General features: G+C 39.4%; 1 protein-coding gene across 2 annotated transcripts; it reads right to left on the bottom strand.

Annotated features, from left to right (window-relative positions):
* Positions 1 to 4,200: 4,200 nt before the first annotated feature.
* On the bottom strand, positions 4,201 to 16,745 carry LOC149286962 (kelch-like protein 8). Of its 2 annotated transcripts, XM_089493567.1 has the most exons (9): positions 16,542 to 16,745; positions 14,963 to 15,511; positions 14,108 to 14,294; positions 12,689 to 12,832; positions 10,796 to 10,907; positions 8,774 to 8,942; positions 7,298 to 7,457; positions 4,799 to 5,000; positions 4,201 to 4,324 (listed from the first exon to the last, which is right to left on the bottom strand). In XM_089493567.1, the coding sequence occupies exons 1-9, from the start codon at positions 16,743 to 16,745 to the stop codon at positions 4,201 to 4,203; spliced, it is 1,851 nt and encodes a 616-aa protein (XP_089349693.1). The 2 variants fall into 2 exon arrangements, with proteins under 2 accessions (XP_089349693.1, XP_089349694.1); XM_089493568.1 differs by lacking the exon at positions 14,963 to 15,511.
* Between the last annotated feature and the right edge of the window lie 918 nt (positions 16,746 to 17,663).

The raw sequence follows: 17,663 nt of genomic DNA, 5'->3' as shown, positions 1-17,663 counted from the left end.
TGTTTTTTTCACTTAGTTAAATTATTCCCTACTTAAGGGATACATACATTTGCATCCAGAAGATTAATGAGCGGATATCAACCTGCTCATTTCAACAAATTATCACTAATTATATTGTGAGCTTTTTTTTTTTTTTTTTTTTTCCAAGAGTGCTGTTTATTTAGTTCTTTTCTTCAGTCTCATTTAGTATTTTGTTTATGGGGTGGGACTTTTTTTCCTGCAAATTGGACAAACATCAGGAAGGCGCGGAGCTACTTGGATGCTGCCACATTATTCATCATTCAGTGTGGCATCACAATGGAGTCTTTACATTGTGTTTAATCCTTACGTGCAAAAACATTGATCTCAAGTAGGGTTGCTACCTGGCAGGTATTTCACCGGCACAGCCGGTATTTAGAGCACCTTGCCAGTATCGGTATATTAAAAAAATTTTTGCAGGGCAGACCGGCAGGGTGATTGGCAGGAGCAGGGCCGAACAGGCCCACCAGGATACTGGAAAATTTCCTGGTGGGCCGGCAGACCAACATTCAAAACAGCCGGGGTGGGACGAAAAGCTGAGGCACGGCCATTGGGTGGCACGGTGTGTGCACCCCAGCCCCTTTAATTTCATGAATGCCAGCCTCCACCATACACCAGGGAGTCAGAAGCAGTGGTAAGTCGGAGTGTTATATGTTATATGGGGAGCATAAGTGCCCCATGATGCCACCAGAAATGCCTTATATCCCCCCTATATGCCACTCTGTCCCATGATATGCCTTTTAACCCCCTATATGCTAGAGTGGCATATAGGAGGGTATAAGGCATATCAGGGAGGCAGAGTGGCATATGGGGGGGGTATAAGGCATTTCTGGGGGCAGAGTGTCAAGCAGAAGTGCATAACTGGGGGGGGCAGGTTGTCAAATAAAAGGAAATAAAAACAAAAAAAAAATTCTCATATTTTTTTCTTAAATATGAAAAAAGTTTACATGAATTAATAAAGAATTAAAAGTGTCTTACAAGAATACCGTGAAGAATAATGTGTTAAGAATAATCACTGTTTTGTTCCACTAAATAAAATGGAACTTTTTCATCTAAATTGTTTGCAGTAGCAAATGTTTTGATTCCATTATGTCTAATGTATTTAGTTTATTAGGCCTTTTTTTAACACCTTTGCTTTCTGCCGCTTTAATACAAATAATGTGATAAAAAGAATGTTTAATAGTTACTTGTATGGCAAATAGTGTGACTCGGGTATGTATAAGGGGTGCGTGTGGGTACAAGAGCTCGACCGCAAGAGAAACTATATGGGGCTGGTCTCCAAATGTTTCCAGGGCTGCTATTCATTCCCAGTCCGGCCCTGGGCAGGAGGGGGGAGCACCCATTAGAGCGCTCCCCCTCCTGCCGCTCTGTCTTTAGAGCAGCACTACATGTTGCAACAGCGTGATTGGCGGAGGCCGAGTGTTGGGGGGGGGGGGGGGGGAGTGATGTTTAATTTCATGACGTCACTTCCCCCAATGCTCTGGAGTCTGGCAGCATCCGCCAACCGGCCGGCCTGTGCAAGCTCGCTTCCTATGGACTCGGAGGAAAAAGCCTTATTGTCCCTACTCCTGCGTGCACTGATAAAAGTAAACTAAGGTAGGTGCACATTATGTTTCTGTGACATAATGTGCACCTACCTCCCCTCCCAATATTTTCTGTTTCTGTGACAGAAAATATTGGGAGGGGAGGTAGGTTTACCTCCCAAAATTTAAAACAAAGGTTCTACTAAACACATTAAAAATAATGGATGTTAACTTTTGATGCTTACTTGCTGTAGTGTGCCTTGTATAAGGCATCAAAATCTAACAGTACTGTTAGAACAGGGACTGCCCACCACAATTGAGACCGCGTTAAAGCTGTGTTTAAATATGGTTGCTGTATTCAAAGTAGGATAAGGTTGTCTTACTGCCTGAGCTACAAAAGCTGGGTAACAATAGACCTGTCTGTCCTTCAAAAAAAACAACAAAGAACTTCTCCTGCAACAGGTCACTGGGGTGGGCCCTTTATAATATAAAGTGACAAGGGGTTCATTTTACGCCAACAATCCTTAGTGAATAAACCATTTTAACTATGTTTTAAGGCACATCCACAATACATTTCTTGCAAAGTTAGTGAATGGCTGTACCTATATTATACATAGTTAAATTAGTGAGATTTTCCCACTTTATTATGCAGGGCAAGCTTAACCCTTCTCGCTAGAGAAAACTGCCAGCGTTGGCAATTTGAAATAAACAGCGAGGGAGCTAAAACCACAACTGTCTTTTAACACTCTCCCTTTAGTACACAGAGCCCTTTGTAAGAGTTTTTATATATATATATATATATATATATATATAAAAGTATATTCTGTATAATCTATTTTCCTAAACTGCCTTCATTAATATTATTTTTGTGTAAGCATTTTAGTATGCTAATGCAAAAGTAGCATCTGGATTGGTTCTCCTAGTTTTGAAGTATTTTGTCAATGTGCCATCTTTACTACATTCAAATAAATAGTATTCTTTAACTGACATTTTATTAAAATTTACATTTCAAATCTAAAACATACAACAAATGTGCTTCTTCACAAAACACCCAACAAATTAACAATATATTTCACATGAATAACTGGCTTGTAAACAAATATACTTATCTCTCTCTATAAATATATATATATATATATATATATATATATATATATATATATATATATATATATATATATATATATATCCAAAATTCAGACTGTACAGGAAGACACGAAAATATACTTTTTCAGCATAAACTGTGCAGCTTCTATGTCAAAACAAAATTAAAATAAAAAAACTATCAAATGTTTGGCACTCCAACAAATAAATTAAAACCGTGTTAAGTCTATATTTAGACATTGGCTACACAAATAAACACGCATTTCTCAAAGCAATCACAAATCATACCTATACAATATCACAAAAAGTAAAAGTGGAGCTTGAGTGCAACCTTCATTTGACCTTTTAACTGCCAGTATGGTCTAGCAAAAGGAAAATATACCCTAGAATGAATATTCACAGTCACTTGGATATAACAGGCGGTTTGGATATGTTGAAAAGCCTGTTTCAGTTTCATAAATAAAGTCAAGTATTGCAGTAGTTCTATGGACTTAGTCATTACTGGGATCTAATAGAAACAGACTGGTGATAGAGTAATTGAAAGTACTGGGCTTAGAGGCAGGAATTTTATATAAAATATACTTTTAATACGATATATAAAACACAAAATATAATAATGGCTTCTTCAGAGGTGAAGTTTAGACAGTACAAGCACTAGCCTTAGAGTACCATGGGTACATAGTTGTTTACCTCTTAATTTAAAGTAACCAATCCTTTGGGGGATTTTTCAATATTTGTTGTAAATAGAAAGGGAAGGATGTCCTCAAACAAAGCGGGGTGTCTTTTCTAGTGTTTCGTTCCCCCCCCCCCATCAGGTAGCTATAATTGCCAAAACTAGCCACCATTCCTAGCCAGGCTAGTGCTTGTATTGTGTAGAGTTCACCTTTAAAAAAAGGCCTGAAACCTCAGGTGTCTTTGATGCACTAGCACTTGTGCAGACTTAATATTATGTTTTATTTATATATCATACTAAAAGAGCATTTTATATTAACCTAATTCCAGTCTCCTAGCACGTTACTTTCAATAGAGCTATCAGCAACCTATTCTACTAAACTCTCTGTAGGACAGTGGGAACGGCCCTTTTTGGTGATTAAAACAGCTTGTCTCTACAATTTTCATTTTACTTCCCATTACACTGGTGCAGGTCTACACTGAATTTCTCATTACTGGGATTTAACTTTCCTGGGACATTGCAATAGAAAAGCTAGCAGAAGGCCACTGCTTGCTTTAAACCAAAGTGAAAGGATATAATGAAAGCAATGAGGTCACAAAAATAGTGTTAGTAATGCCTTTGTCTGCTGAACAACTGCAACTTATTTACAGAGTATGGTATGGTAAAGATGAAAACATTTCAAGAATAAATTACCTCATTATGGCACCATTATTACAATATATTAAACTATTAAATTAATCTACAGTGTCATCCTTGGGGCAGACCCCCATACACATGAAATGGATTTTAGATCATGTTCATTTAACATGTAGCCTTAGAGAAGCTGTTGATCTCTGATTTTGAGAATAGGACCAGCTGATGATTTCCGTTTCTAGATGCTGTTCACATACAGTCTACCACATTGCTGGATCCCTGTCCGACATCTCTAATCTGACTACACAGGCAGGCACAGACGGCAACACCTGCTCCAGCTCTGCAATGAGCCACCGATCCCACAAGCTCCCATCTGTGAGAACAAGGAGGAAAGATGATTAGACTGTGCATCAAATGACCGACTTTAAAGAAAGTAAACTTTTAAGGATTATGATTCAACATTTTATAGTTGGAATCACTAATGAAACAGCATTACTATTCTTTTCAACGACCACTTAGGATTTTCCTTTCTTCCTCTGCAAACTGAACTGCAGAATCTTAAGGATAGTGGTAACTAAAGTAGACCTGTCATTTTTCATTTCATAGTAATGCTACATACACACTACCAAGTAGAATTCGTTTAGTATTTATGTTCAATTGGTTAAAAAATCTCTATTTTATTATTCATGCAAAATGTTTTGTTTTTTTTCTTTAGTATGGATACAGAAAAAAATTATTGCATTAACGTGCGATTGTAGACATTTTATAGAATTTCTTTGACTGCAGGGTAGAGTAGTGCACAAATACTACTGTATATTTTGTTCCGGTCTGTACAATCTTCAATTACCTGTTCATAATGGGGTCATATGATTCGACAGTGTTCAGATATGCATTGCCGTTGTGTCCACCAACTGCATATATTCTACCCATTAATGTTGCTATGCCAACGCCACCCCTTGGGGTCGTGAGCTCTGCAACATATTCCCATTTGTTTGTGCGCGGATCATAGCGTTCAACAGAACTCAGTGGAGAATTGTCATCAAATCCACCTGGAGGAAATAAAGTACTGCAAATCAAACACGAAACAGCAGATCAGCCAGATCGTTGTTCTGCTATTAATCCTTATGAACACCGTTCTCATTTGATGCACCTAGCAACTTTCAGTGACCTATTTGCGCAGGGCAGCATCCCACCCACCTCCTCCAGAACGATCATCTTTGCTACCGAGTAAAACGCCTTTTACAGTGTTATATAGAAGCTGTGCCAGCTCAGCACTGGATCCATGGTGAAAATGAGTCAGTTGGGGAGATCAAAGATCTCCCTTGTAACCAGCCCACCACGTACATCACTGGCAACATTTGTTTTGTTTAAGAAAGCTTACAGTGCAGAAAATAAATCAGCATACATTAGAACAAGGCGCAAAGTGTGAAGCCCTCTGGCTATACAATTTACATTAACATATGCTAGTTAAGATATTGTATCCAAATAAACATAAGATTCCATGCTTTTATGGGTGTTTAGTGGGCTTTAACAGGAGCAGTACGCAGTGAGTGGCAGTTTTATCTACCAAGTGTGCCAAAGAGTGTGTGGTATTGCGCACAGGGCTGTGCACAGAAACTGCAACCAGGGGAGCCATTTGACTTCATCTGCTGGAGGCACTGGCACCATGTTTGTTCACTTAAATGAGAATTTGACCGTCATTACGCAAAGTAAAATTAAAAAAAAAAAGAGAAGACACTGCAAATCCCATGCAAACTTGCACATTTTTTTCAGAAAGCATCACTATATCACCTACAACGTGTAGGTGGGTCCTGATACCAGTCATGTGGTCACTAAACTGAGATTTTTAAATATTTTGCTGCTCTTCAGATTTTTGGAACAATCTGGATTCTAACACCCTACAAATTCTAGAGTGACTCTGATGTTACAAACAGAAGAAACACAATGGTGTATAATTTGACATTGCTCTTGATGATTTGTTTTATTTTTGGCAAGTCCAGATCTATCATAGAATAATCTGTCCAAAGAGTATTTTGGAATGTCTTTCTTCCCCAATGGCCTTCAACACTAGTTCTGTTGTCTGACTTTTTTAGGCAACAATCTAATTCTCAAAATTATTATCTTAATGCATACGGGAGTCTGTTTTGCATCAATGCCAAAGCATAATACTGCATACAAATCAATACATTTTGTATCAGAATTTTTCTCTTCCACAGAAACCAAGAAGTGTAAGGATAGTTCTGCAGACTTCCTGTGCACTTCCTCTGAAATCAATGGGATTCGCTATAGCCAATAGCATCTGAACATCAAAGTCGAGCTAGGACACACATAGTTGGCTGGCATTGCTTACATTGATTTCAGTGCGAGTAAAGTACTCATTGACTTCAAAGGGAGTGCTACTACAAACCTGCAAGAAGTGTAGTTAACCCTTCAGTCCCTTATGGACGTACCGGTACTTCCAAAAAAAAAAACAAAAAACACATCTAAAGAAACCCCTATGGATGTACTGGTACAGTCTGGACTCCCCCCTGCCCGATCTCATGTAACAGCTTCCGGTGCGAACGCCGGAAAACTGTTACATTTTAAAATGCCTGATCGCGCCATCAGGCATTCCCTTCTGGGTCGCATCACTGCGACGTCACCCAGAAGGTCCAGACCCTGCAGGGATATCCGATCACACGATGAGGCACAGATCACAGACACTGTGATCTCTATGCAAGTCTGTGGGGACTTGCATAGAGATCAGAGTGTGATCAGTGCAGGGGGTTCGCAGGGAGGAGAGTAAGAAACCATGGTTGTCACTCTTCTCCCATGCTGAAAAACAAAACAAAGAAATACAAATTGTTAGTGATTGTAAAATAAATATCACTAAAATAATACAATAATCATTTAAGAAAAACAAAGTGAGCTAAGTGATGTCATTGCGACATCACTGGCATTAACAACATGTTCAAGAGGACCTCTAACCGATAACAGTGCATAAAAAAAAAAAAAAAAAAAAAACCCACAAAAAAAAAAAAAAAACACCCCTTACATCCCACTGCCCTAACAACATCAAAAAAGTATAACCCCCCCCCCCCCAAAGTGTTTTCTGTTTTTATTAGAGGGAACTGGGGAGATAAGAAGATTATCTCCATTTTCTAAAAGCAGTATGGGAGTCCATGAAAAACGGTCAATTTTTCACACAAATCTGCTGCACACACACACTAGACTAGAGAATTAATATTTTTCATTACAAATAACTAGCATAACGGATATAAAAGGTGACTGTGGTTTTAAAGTTGGGGGGGTTGCACATTTGTACGCAAAATTTTGTGAACACATTTTTCATAATGGTACCACTCACCTACTACATATAAGCAGCCATGGAGCTCACTCACTCCATTTCCGGCTCTCCGCTGACCCATTTCCTTGACATCAACCCATTTATCTAGATGTGGGTCGTACCTCTCCACACTTGACAAAGAAGCGACTCCATCGTTCCCCCCAACAGCATATACATGGTTCTAAAACAAAAAACAGCCACAATGTGGTGGTCAGGCATTTATGGTAAGACAGTATACTCTCTAAAAAACAGGGCTTGACAAATTTGTTGTGAATCTAGGCGCCAGCTAAAAAAGTTAGGAGCCAGGATTTTTTTTAAAACTAACAGTTGGTCAGGAGTGATCTGATCATCATCAGCCCACTTACTAAACTAACAGCGTTTGACCTGGAAGCACCCTGGACTTTTAGGTCAGTGCTGTTTTTAAAAAAAAAATATTTTTTATTTTTAACTCTTTCGATGCTCCAATGTTCCATTGGAGCACAGCATTGACTGATATTTAGTCCCCACAAGCTTGTGGGGACAAATGTTAACCCCTGCAATGCCACGATTGTGTTATTCACAATTGTAGAATTGAAGGGGTTAACGCTGCACTGTCGCTCTCATGGAGCGATCAGGCAGCAGAGGGGTGTTGTGTCAGGTCCCCACACTCATGTGGAGACCGAAGAACCCTCTCCCCCTGTCCCTGAAGCTGCCTCTGGCAGCTGGGACGCAATTGCTGGTCTATAGACCAGCCATTGCAGGGGGGAGTCTCTCTGATGACTGCTGTAGGCTTCCATGCCTACAGGAGCCATCAAAGGGCTTGTGGGGGGGGCTCGTTTTTGCTGTTGCTGGCCTGCCTGGAGTAACAAGCAGACCACCAGCAGCAGAGCCCCGTGCAAAACTGGAATTAACCCCTAAAATGCCGCAATCGCGGCATTGAAGGGGTTAACGCTGCCCTGTCGCTCTCATGGAGCGATCAGGCAGCAGGGGGGTGTTGTGTCAGGTCCCCACACTTGTGTAGGGACCCAATCAACACTGAACCCCCTTTCCTGAAGCTGCCTGTGGCAGCTGAAAACGCTATTGCAGGTTTTCATGCAATCGCGGTTTCAGCCTACAGGATCACTCCATGGGAGTGATCTCAGGCTCGGGGGCGGGCTCTGAGTGGCTGTGCTTTCTGCCCAGACTCCTGGGCAGACAGCAGCAGCAGCGCCCCCGCGTGGTGACGCGGGGGCATTTTTTGTGGATGTAAGAGGCTGACAAACTCCTAGGCGCCAGGAAAAAAATTCTGAGTCGCCATGGCGACCTGGCGCCTGGGATTTGTCGACCCCTGCTCTAAAATATACTAAGTCACATTTAAGAAGATCAGCAAAGTGCTAATATGTTACTAAAATTGATCAGTAAACTGATGTTTGGCTTTCTTGTTTTCTATGGGGTGTGCAAAGTTAACTTTCAGCGGATCCCCATTATATACTAAGACATCATTATAAAATAAAAATAAAAAATGGCATATTAACTTACCACAAGAGCAACTGACCCAACTCCACCTCGAGGAGTGTTCATTGGAGCCACTGAACTCCAGTGGTCACATTCCACATCGTATCTCTCCACATCGCTGAAGCAGGTGTTGTCATCCAAACCTCCAATTGCATAAATAGGGCCACCCAGAGAAGACAGTGCAATTCCCCTCCTACGTAGAACCAGAGAGGTTTACAAGGATATTCCCGACACCAACATGTTTTTCAACAACATGACAATGTTGATACCTAAGGCCACTGAAACTTAAACAAGTATGTACAACGGGAAAAGAGCGGCACCGTCACGCTGGCCCCCTAAAGCCGAGGACACATGGGGGTGGATTTAAGTTTGGGAAGGCGACACTGGTCAATTCCTTCCTTCTTATGTCTTTGTCACCATGTGCTCATCGGGAGGGCACAGGGTTACCGGAACCCGGCGTCTGGTCTGCCCTAACCAGACTCCCATGAACTAGGCGGTTATGGGGACTCTACATGGCCGGAAGCGCACCACACACCTGACCGGGACTTAGCCACAAATCCATGGAACTGTGCGGCGGCTAGGAACCGCAGAGATGCCCATCGACAATTGCAACACCTGTTGTCCCCACCACGTCACTCTTCTGGGGTTATAGTATGCTCATGGCGGGCAACACTCAGAGGTGGTTAGGTGGTTGCTCATTCAGGAACCCTGGTTTTATTACCTATCTTTAGGACTCTGGCCCAGCTACAGTACTCACTATTCCAGGGGACGTTTCTAATGCCGTTGCTCAGGTCCTGAGGTCACATCAAGACGCTTTTTGGAACGTAACATTCTCGGACCCTGAGCTCGCCATTGGTACCCGGGGATTGACTCTGCTCCCTCGGGATCACCCCGATAATAGTGACATTTTGTCGGGTGAGCATTGCTGGCCATGGAACTGTGAGGAGGCACCGGGCTGTTTGGAAGTGATGGAATTATATTCCTGATTCAATTATTGCTATCTGTATAAATATTTGTACTGTTCCCAATAAAGTCAGTTCCTGTTTTGCCTCAATACAAGTTCTGTCTTGTTATTGAGGTAAAACCTCGCTGCTGTCCTAGTCAGCACAGTATATTACACTGCCACCATCTTCCGTGTAGCTGTCTGGGTAGATACAAATGACAACGTGCGGCATATGTTTAAAGCAAGCCGTTATGTGTATCGAGGAGAAGGCCACACGTCATTTAACAACCGCTGGCTTTAAAGGTGGCCACTTAATATCTATGCATATTTTGTGGAAGAAACAGTTGGAGACCTTCATGAACATATTTAAACTTGCTGGACATGATTAGCCTAGACCAAATGTAAAATCATAATCCAGTTTTATCCATTTAAACATTGGCTGTGGTTCCCCTTAACTCACCACGGCCAATATTCAAGCATTTGCTGCTACAAACAGTATTTAGGAGGAATCTAAAACAGATTATCTGTTCTTATTTTCCATCTAAATCTGATTACTAGTTCCGTACATAGATTATAGTTGCCTAAATCTTTGCTGGTGGGCATATTTAAAGAGACAGTTTAGTGTCCCGGACAGCTCACTAAAGAAGAAGAGCATATTCTATGCATTATTTAGAAATGAGAAAATAAAAAAAAAAAAAAAAAAACACCTAATATAGTAGCTGCAGCCCTGCAGTTGCTGTCCTCCTCAGTATTACCACTGATTGGGTGATTCAAGCTGTTAAAACTGGGGTCAGGTGGATGGAAACGTGTTCGACTGAACAACTCTCCTGTAAATAAAATAGATGGGGTGGGGTGGGGTGGTAGGCCAAATACATATGGGGGGGGGGGGGCTTTTGCAGAATCTCCCATGCATCTACAAGTGTTGCACTACCAAACTAGGCAAATTACGTGTGCCCCAAGTAACACTGTTGAATGAATACTACTTAGCACTGTATTTATGAACATATTCTGCATCACTGGCCATTTCTATCTTAGAATGTAGGTAAAATAATGAAAACCAGTTTTACATCTCATGAGCGCTCAAATTAGTCAGTTACTCTTACCTTTTTGTGTTCATTGATGCTTTGATCACCCACTTATTAGAGAGTGGATCAAAGACCTCCATGCTAGCTAAATGTTCATTCCCATCATGTCCTCCAACAGCATAGACTTTACCTAAATAAGAAATACGGTGACATCATATGTAAAATTGAATAAAAAAATTGAATTAAAAAAAACCATCATTTGTAACATTTTTCAACCCTGCCTTAGGTCACATGCAGTACATAAGACTATGATTTTTACAGTTGTCAAATGTATCTAAATTTGGGCATGTGTTGTATCTGGGCTAACATATGGGCAAATATGCCGCTTTGTTAATCTGTCCAGGTGACCATTGTTAGGGATATTAATGAGACAAAATAGGCAAAACCAATATTTTATCACATACGCAAAATAACGACGCTATCAAATATTGTAGTACCACATCCACAATATGAATTTAAGGAGATACCCTATATTTTATCTCCGATCCTAAATTCTTTCAGATCGCCGAAAATTATAATTCAAATCAGATATATATCACCAAAATAATCAATCAAAAAATATTTATTGTAAATACAATTTATAAAATCTATATATGGGTCACACAGTGCATAATATAAAACACAAAGTTCTTAAAACATGTCAAAAATGAATCAATTCAAATACAGTATATTATCGATAGTTATCAATATGAGTTACTACTTTATGAGTCTAACACACAATTAATTTCCAGTCCACTCAGCAACCAAAAATGTATAATAATCAGGGCAGTAATAAAAATATCACTATCTCTCTAATATTAGTTCAACTAATATAACAAATTAAAAATAATTTAATTGTGTCTAAGAGTATTAGTGAAATTCCTAATAGATGCAAATAATGTCAAACTTCATTTATAGGTAAAAATACCTTTTCATTATTGTTATTATCACGGGTTATAAGCTGCAGTCTCACAAGCCGCCATATACAATAATGCAATATAGTACTTCCCAGAAACAGGGAATTCTATACGAAGAAGACAAAATTCATCTCTATTCAGAATAATAAAACAATTATAATTACCACCACTTGTTGCTGTTGTCCCACCGGTCCTTGTACAAATTAATCCAGGTTCATTGGCAAGAAATTAAGTGGAAAAGAATATAACTTTCTACCAGTTATATAGGTTAGAACTCAAAGTAACTCCAAGAGTGAAATATGGTGCCAGAATCTTAAGATTCCAATTCTCTGGGGTAAATTTGGTGAATAAGTCCGTCCGGGTCTGTCTGTTTCAGGGTGCGATCTTTTTAAGGTCCCTCTTTTTTTTATTCAAGACATAAGCTTTTAAAGACAGGGCTTATTATCAAAGCCTCCACCTCTTGATTGGAATTCTCCAATCATAACGGTGGGTTTTACCCATTATAATTAGGATTTCTACTCATATTTACACCGTTGTAATTTCTTAATTTACCTGTGAGAGACGCTCTGGTCTAAGAATTAACTTAAAACCATTACATATGTTTGGAATTTATCCTTGGTCACCCTTATCGCCAGGTGTTACTTCCTAGATAATAACTCAGATCTTGGTAGTCTTACCATGTATCCCCCATTCCAATTTACATTCCTAAGGATATGTAGTGTCTACTCCTTAACTTTCTCATGGAAGATAACATTAATTGTATCATATATACGCTGAAACATCATTATACACGAATACTCCTTTGTTCTCAATTATAGAGGGAACAAGGACAAAAAGAAATAATCACTACATGATTAAGTAAAATAAAATGGCTCTGACTCCATTTTGTGTTCATGTAAAGTACAGAATATATGGAATACATGTTTTCTATCATAAAATATCTGACACCATACGTTTATAAGACTTTTAGCACTTTGGCAGCAAAGAGCTATTTTTCATTTATTTTCCTACTGACCTCCAACAGAGATAACACCCACGTGTCTTCTCCGGCTGTTCATTTCAGGGCCAAAAAACCATGTGTTTCTGCTTATAGAGTAGCATTCAATACTGCGAAAGGGGTCTCCAGATCCTCCACGTCCTCCCACACAAAACAGAACACCTGCAGCAGACAGGCACAATTTGTAGAATATAAATTATATAATATCCAAAGGTGACAAATATTAAGATGACCCAAGCATTAAAATTATTCAGCATTTGTGAAAACAACATTCTATTTACATAATTGTTTCCCCTTAGATTTGTTTTTGGGACAGAGGTGTAATGTTAAAAGCCAACCATTAGGCAACAACAACACAATACGGCTCCATCAACAGAACTTTGGATACATTTATGATGGTAAAACCCCTACTAAATTGCACTTGAATTATATAACGGCAGTTTGTAATCAAATTACACCAATTACCAAAGATCTAAACATTTGCAGACAGTTTGTATACCAACAGACACATACAAAGCCTGTGAGGTAATTTTTTTCTTTACAAAATACACAAATGATAGCCTGTACAAACATGGTAACAACAAATTATCTTTCAAGTTGGAGAGAAGGGAACCCAAGGCACTGAGATGTATAAGCATTTTCTCTTCTATATTATATAAATATATTGATCACACTGCATTTAGGCTATTCCGCGATAATTCTATACTCTGTAGAAGAAGTTTTGTTCACTGTGAAGTTTACTATGCTAAAGTCACTGTGCCATTGTAACATAATGAAACAAATGCTGCATCTAATGAAAAAGTAATTGTTCTGTTTTCTAAAACAACTGAGCTAAACAGCTTTTTTGGCAGCCTAGTTGTTTATTGCCAGCTGTGAACAACAGTCCATTTAGTGGATTTTGGAGAATATTCTACTACTGTTGAGAATGCGCCTGTATCACAGTAGAATAACATATTTGGCAAGTGGTACATACATCGATACATCTTAAGGTGACTGGAGGAATTAAGTTTATTTGCGACACAACTACTGTATCACATACCCCAATCTGTAACAAGCAGTGCATTCCAAACTCTTCATAGGACCTTACAGGTAACACTGTTATATTTCCTAAATTTAGAGAAAGGCTACTACACATTCAAAAGAGAAAGTTGTTTCAGTAGGGGCAGTTAAGATAAGGAATTCACTGTGAACGAGTTGTTGGATTTAGTCGCTATCTTTAAAAAACAGTTGGATTCTTTTTGTTGCAAACACTCACAAACAATAACAAACACTCACACTCATACAACAGAGATAACACTAAGGAAGTCTTTCACCACCTAAAATGTGCAAAATTGACAAAATAGTTCAATGGGTTATCTTGTACTTTGTAGTGCTGCGCTACAGATGCTTTTTTGTTTGTTTAAACAAAAACAATTAAGTTTGAAACTTTATATTTACCAGCAGTTTGTTTCCTAGGTGTTGTCCGAATGGTATACTGAAATTCTGGAACAGCTTGACTGGTTAGGTGGAGGTGATAATTTCTGGCCTCATCAAGCAAGTCTCTACATTTTAAGTTCTGTTTGATTATGTTTTCTTTGGCAACAACTGTCATCAAGAATTCAATGGGTAACAAAGGGAGACGCACCTGTCATACAGGAAAGATCACTGGAAATGTAACAATCTTGGAGTGAGAAGCAGCATGTGCAAACTTGTCATATGAATTGATCAATATATACCTTTTTCATACGACTATCGGAGAGCATATACAGTGACATTGAGCGAATGCACCTAATGCATTTCTCAGCTAAGTTTAAGCAGTGAACCTAGTGGCAACCATGCCATACTAGGTATGTTAGAATAAAAAAGGACTACGATACGAGAGTCTCACTAAAGAAATGTTGTGAGATGTTGAATGCTACACCCCATCACTGTGGACATTCTGGTTAGCATCAAGCTTTGGGCAGCTTTACTCCAGTTCTGTCCATGAAATGAAAACAATTTTCACAGTGATCAAGAAAGCCCCACATTACATTGGCAATCAAGTGGGGTTAGAGTGGCACAAACATTCATCTTTGTACACTCTATTGGCTACATACTGCATATCACCTGGACATGAAAACATGTCTGCCATCTGCACGAGAAAATAAACGAGATATGTGCTGTAGAAGAAACTGCAGGGGGGCCTGCTTACTCAAAGTGCCTGGTTAGGCTTAGATATACCTCTACAAATATATCTTTATGTAGAACAGAGCTCTATCAGTATTCTGAAAACTGTCAAAAGACACTGAAAGCACAGAGGCTAGGCTCTCTCACCTGAGAAAGTATTTCATCCAGCCATGCATCATGGTGCTGAGGGTTGGCATGAAGCCACTTGATAGCTGCGTTGTAAACTTGCCTTTCGGTCTCAATGTTGAGGTCTCCAGAGGACAGCAATTTGTAAAGGTGCTGGGGTGACATGCTAACAAAGTCCTCACACTCCACCACTTCCGTGAAATGGTCGCAGGCATAGAGGTCTGCCATGTCCATGAGATCCACACGATTATGGCTCTCGGCAAAGGCCCTCACAGCAAGGCAATTGGAGGGGTGGAAATGCAACTTCATATATTCACAACAAGCCTTGGCAACCAACTCTACTTGGAGGATACAGGCAGCATACAGGAGAGGCTGGACATTGTCCACTGTCAAGGTGACTCGGGATGAATAAGCAAACTTTACCAGGTCCTCTATGGCATCACCGTCAAAGTCACGAATCTCTATAAGGGTCTGTTTGGCCTCGGCCATATCAGATAGGAACATGGCACGGAAATATGGTATCACACAGGCAAGCACAAGTTTGTGGCATGGAATCAGCTTTGAACCAACCTATAGTTAAGGAAAATAAACAATTTTAATTTTAGATATATTTAAGTGCTGTGTGAATAAATGTCATAAAATAAGATTATAAATTGCCCAGCGCATTTGAGCATGGCTTCAGTTATGGGGATTATTGTTTTTACAGAGAAACAACTATGGCTGATGTTCTACTATAATTAGCGAAGTACAGCAGAAAAGTTGGTCACACAGTTAAAAACTATGGCCATTTATTGCGGCAACATATACAATAATCCCACAGGGTTAAGAATAAGGATATATTCTGTGGTCTGAGTCTTTACATAATCAAACAGGGGCAGCCTAGATGGTCTGAATGGTTATCTGTCAACAAAGTCTATGTTTCTACCGAAGAGACATAGGGCTTTGTCCAAAAATATTTTTTTAATTAAGTAAAAGTTTTCCTCACGCAACTTTAATGTGGCACTGATAGGTTGTTTCCATAATTCTTCCTCATTTCTATAACACTCTACGCTCTATGTACAAATTACTATGTTTCATGTATAAACTAAACTTTAAGTTATCGGTTTGAGCATCTGAAAGAGAGACAGACCAGTCAGTACCAGCCTTGTTACACATTTCTATAGTTTTGTTCACTGAAGCAGGACTTAAACTGGATAGCCCTTTAAGAAAACACTTTTTTTTTGTTAAAAGCTTACCAGTTGACTGGATAAGAATGTCTAAAAAGAAACACATGCTGTTGAAATATACTTCAGCACATTTGTTTTACAAATGTTCACTGAAGTTTGTATGCAAAATAGCTCATTTTTATTTTTGTCATATGGTTGTTTACAATGTATACTATGTGTTGCGGAAAGTAAAATACCAGTCATCAAATACCAGTAAACTTCACACGAGCACTCAGGACACTTTTTGAGAATCTATTTATTACTGCGTTACCAGTTTTCTGCATACCTCATCTAAGGACAGCTATTTTATTAAAACCTTATTGCATAGTAAAACCTAATGTGAAAGTTAAGACCCTAATAAAAAAAAAAAAACACAAACATAACTCCTAATTTACCTTAAGTGTGACATCACACAACTCCCCCACTTCATAAAAATTGAGAAGCGAGTTGTGGAAATCCTTCCATGCCTCTTCAGCTTCAAAGATAAAAGATCCATCACCCTCACTGTCACTGGACACCACCTTGTTGTGATGGAACTGCCTCCTTCCCTTAACTGGTGGTGCCTTGGCGTGTGCAGGAACCAAGGATTCCGATGCCATTAGCAATGAGAACAAGTCCAACCAGAGAAGGATGTCTTCATATTATGGTTAAACCAACATAGGATGGTATTTTCCACTGCAACACAAAACAGAGGTCAGTGTCAAGTCATATCAGGCAATTATCAAATGAGCCAAGTATACAGCTTAATACAAGAAACGATGGGAAATTCAGCCGTGCAAAATAGGTATCTGTATCCTGTCTTGCACTGTACATGAGCACATCTGCACAAAACCCATTACATAAAAAAACAAAAACCTGAAAGATCAACTAGTTACATCACTTTCAGCAACAAAGAACTGCAACCAAACAACTCATGTATTGATTAGTCTCTTTACACCAGCACGAAGGAGTTCTGGCCCACTCCATGTTGCTTTAACTTAGTGAGTTGTTTTAGCGTGAACCCGCCACAATATCTCAAATGGGTTTAGGTCTGGATTTTGACAAATATACAAAAAAATTTTTAATTTCAATAATTCTGATTAAGGCTAGCATTTGTGGTTTAGATCATTGTCTGCCACCCAGTTCTTAAGTTGACTCTGACAAACCAGACTTCATATTTTTATCAGCGATGGCATGTTTTTCCATGTCCTGATGCAGAAAATATCTACAACACTGCTTCCATCATGCTTGACAGAAGATAAGAAGTTCTTAATGTGGAATACATGGTTTTTTTCCCCCATTCACCATTCATAACAGGAGCCCATGTATATCAGAAAGCTCCACTGGTGACTTATCAGGAGCAGTACTTTCTGACAAACTCTAGAGGAGACTTCATGATATTTTTTTTTTTTAGAGGGCAGTCATTTCCTCTGTGCTACTGTGATGTGAATCTTGCGTTTGCCTTCATTGAAATCATGAATGCCAACCAGAGTCCTAAATGATCTTAATCCTTGCTCTTTTGTTTGGCAGGGTGGCCA

Source organism: Sceloporus occidentalis, unplaced genomic scaffold, assembly GCF_023333645.1.
Source record: "Sceloporus occidentalis isolate IW3139 unplaced genomic scaffold, rSceOcc1.0.p SCAF_65, whole genome shotgun sequence".
In the NCBI taxonomy this organism is placed as follows: Eukaryota; Metazoa; Chordata; class Lepidosauria; order Squamata; family Phrynosomatidae; genus Sceloporus; species Sceloporus occidentalis.
Note: the sequence above shows the minus strand (reverse complement) of the source record. Positions and strands in the feature narration are given on the sequence as shown.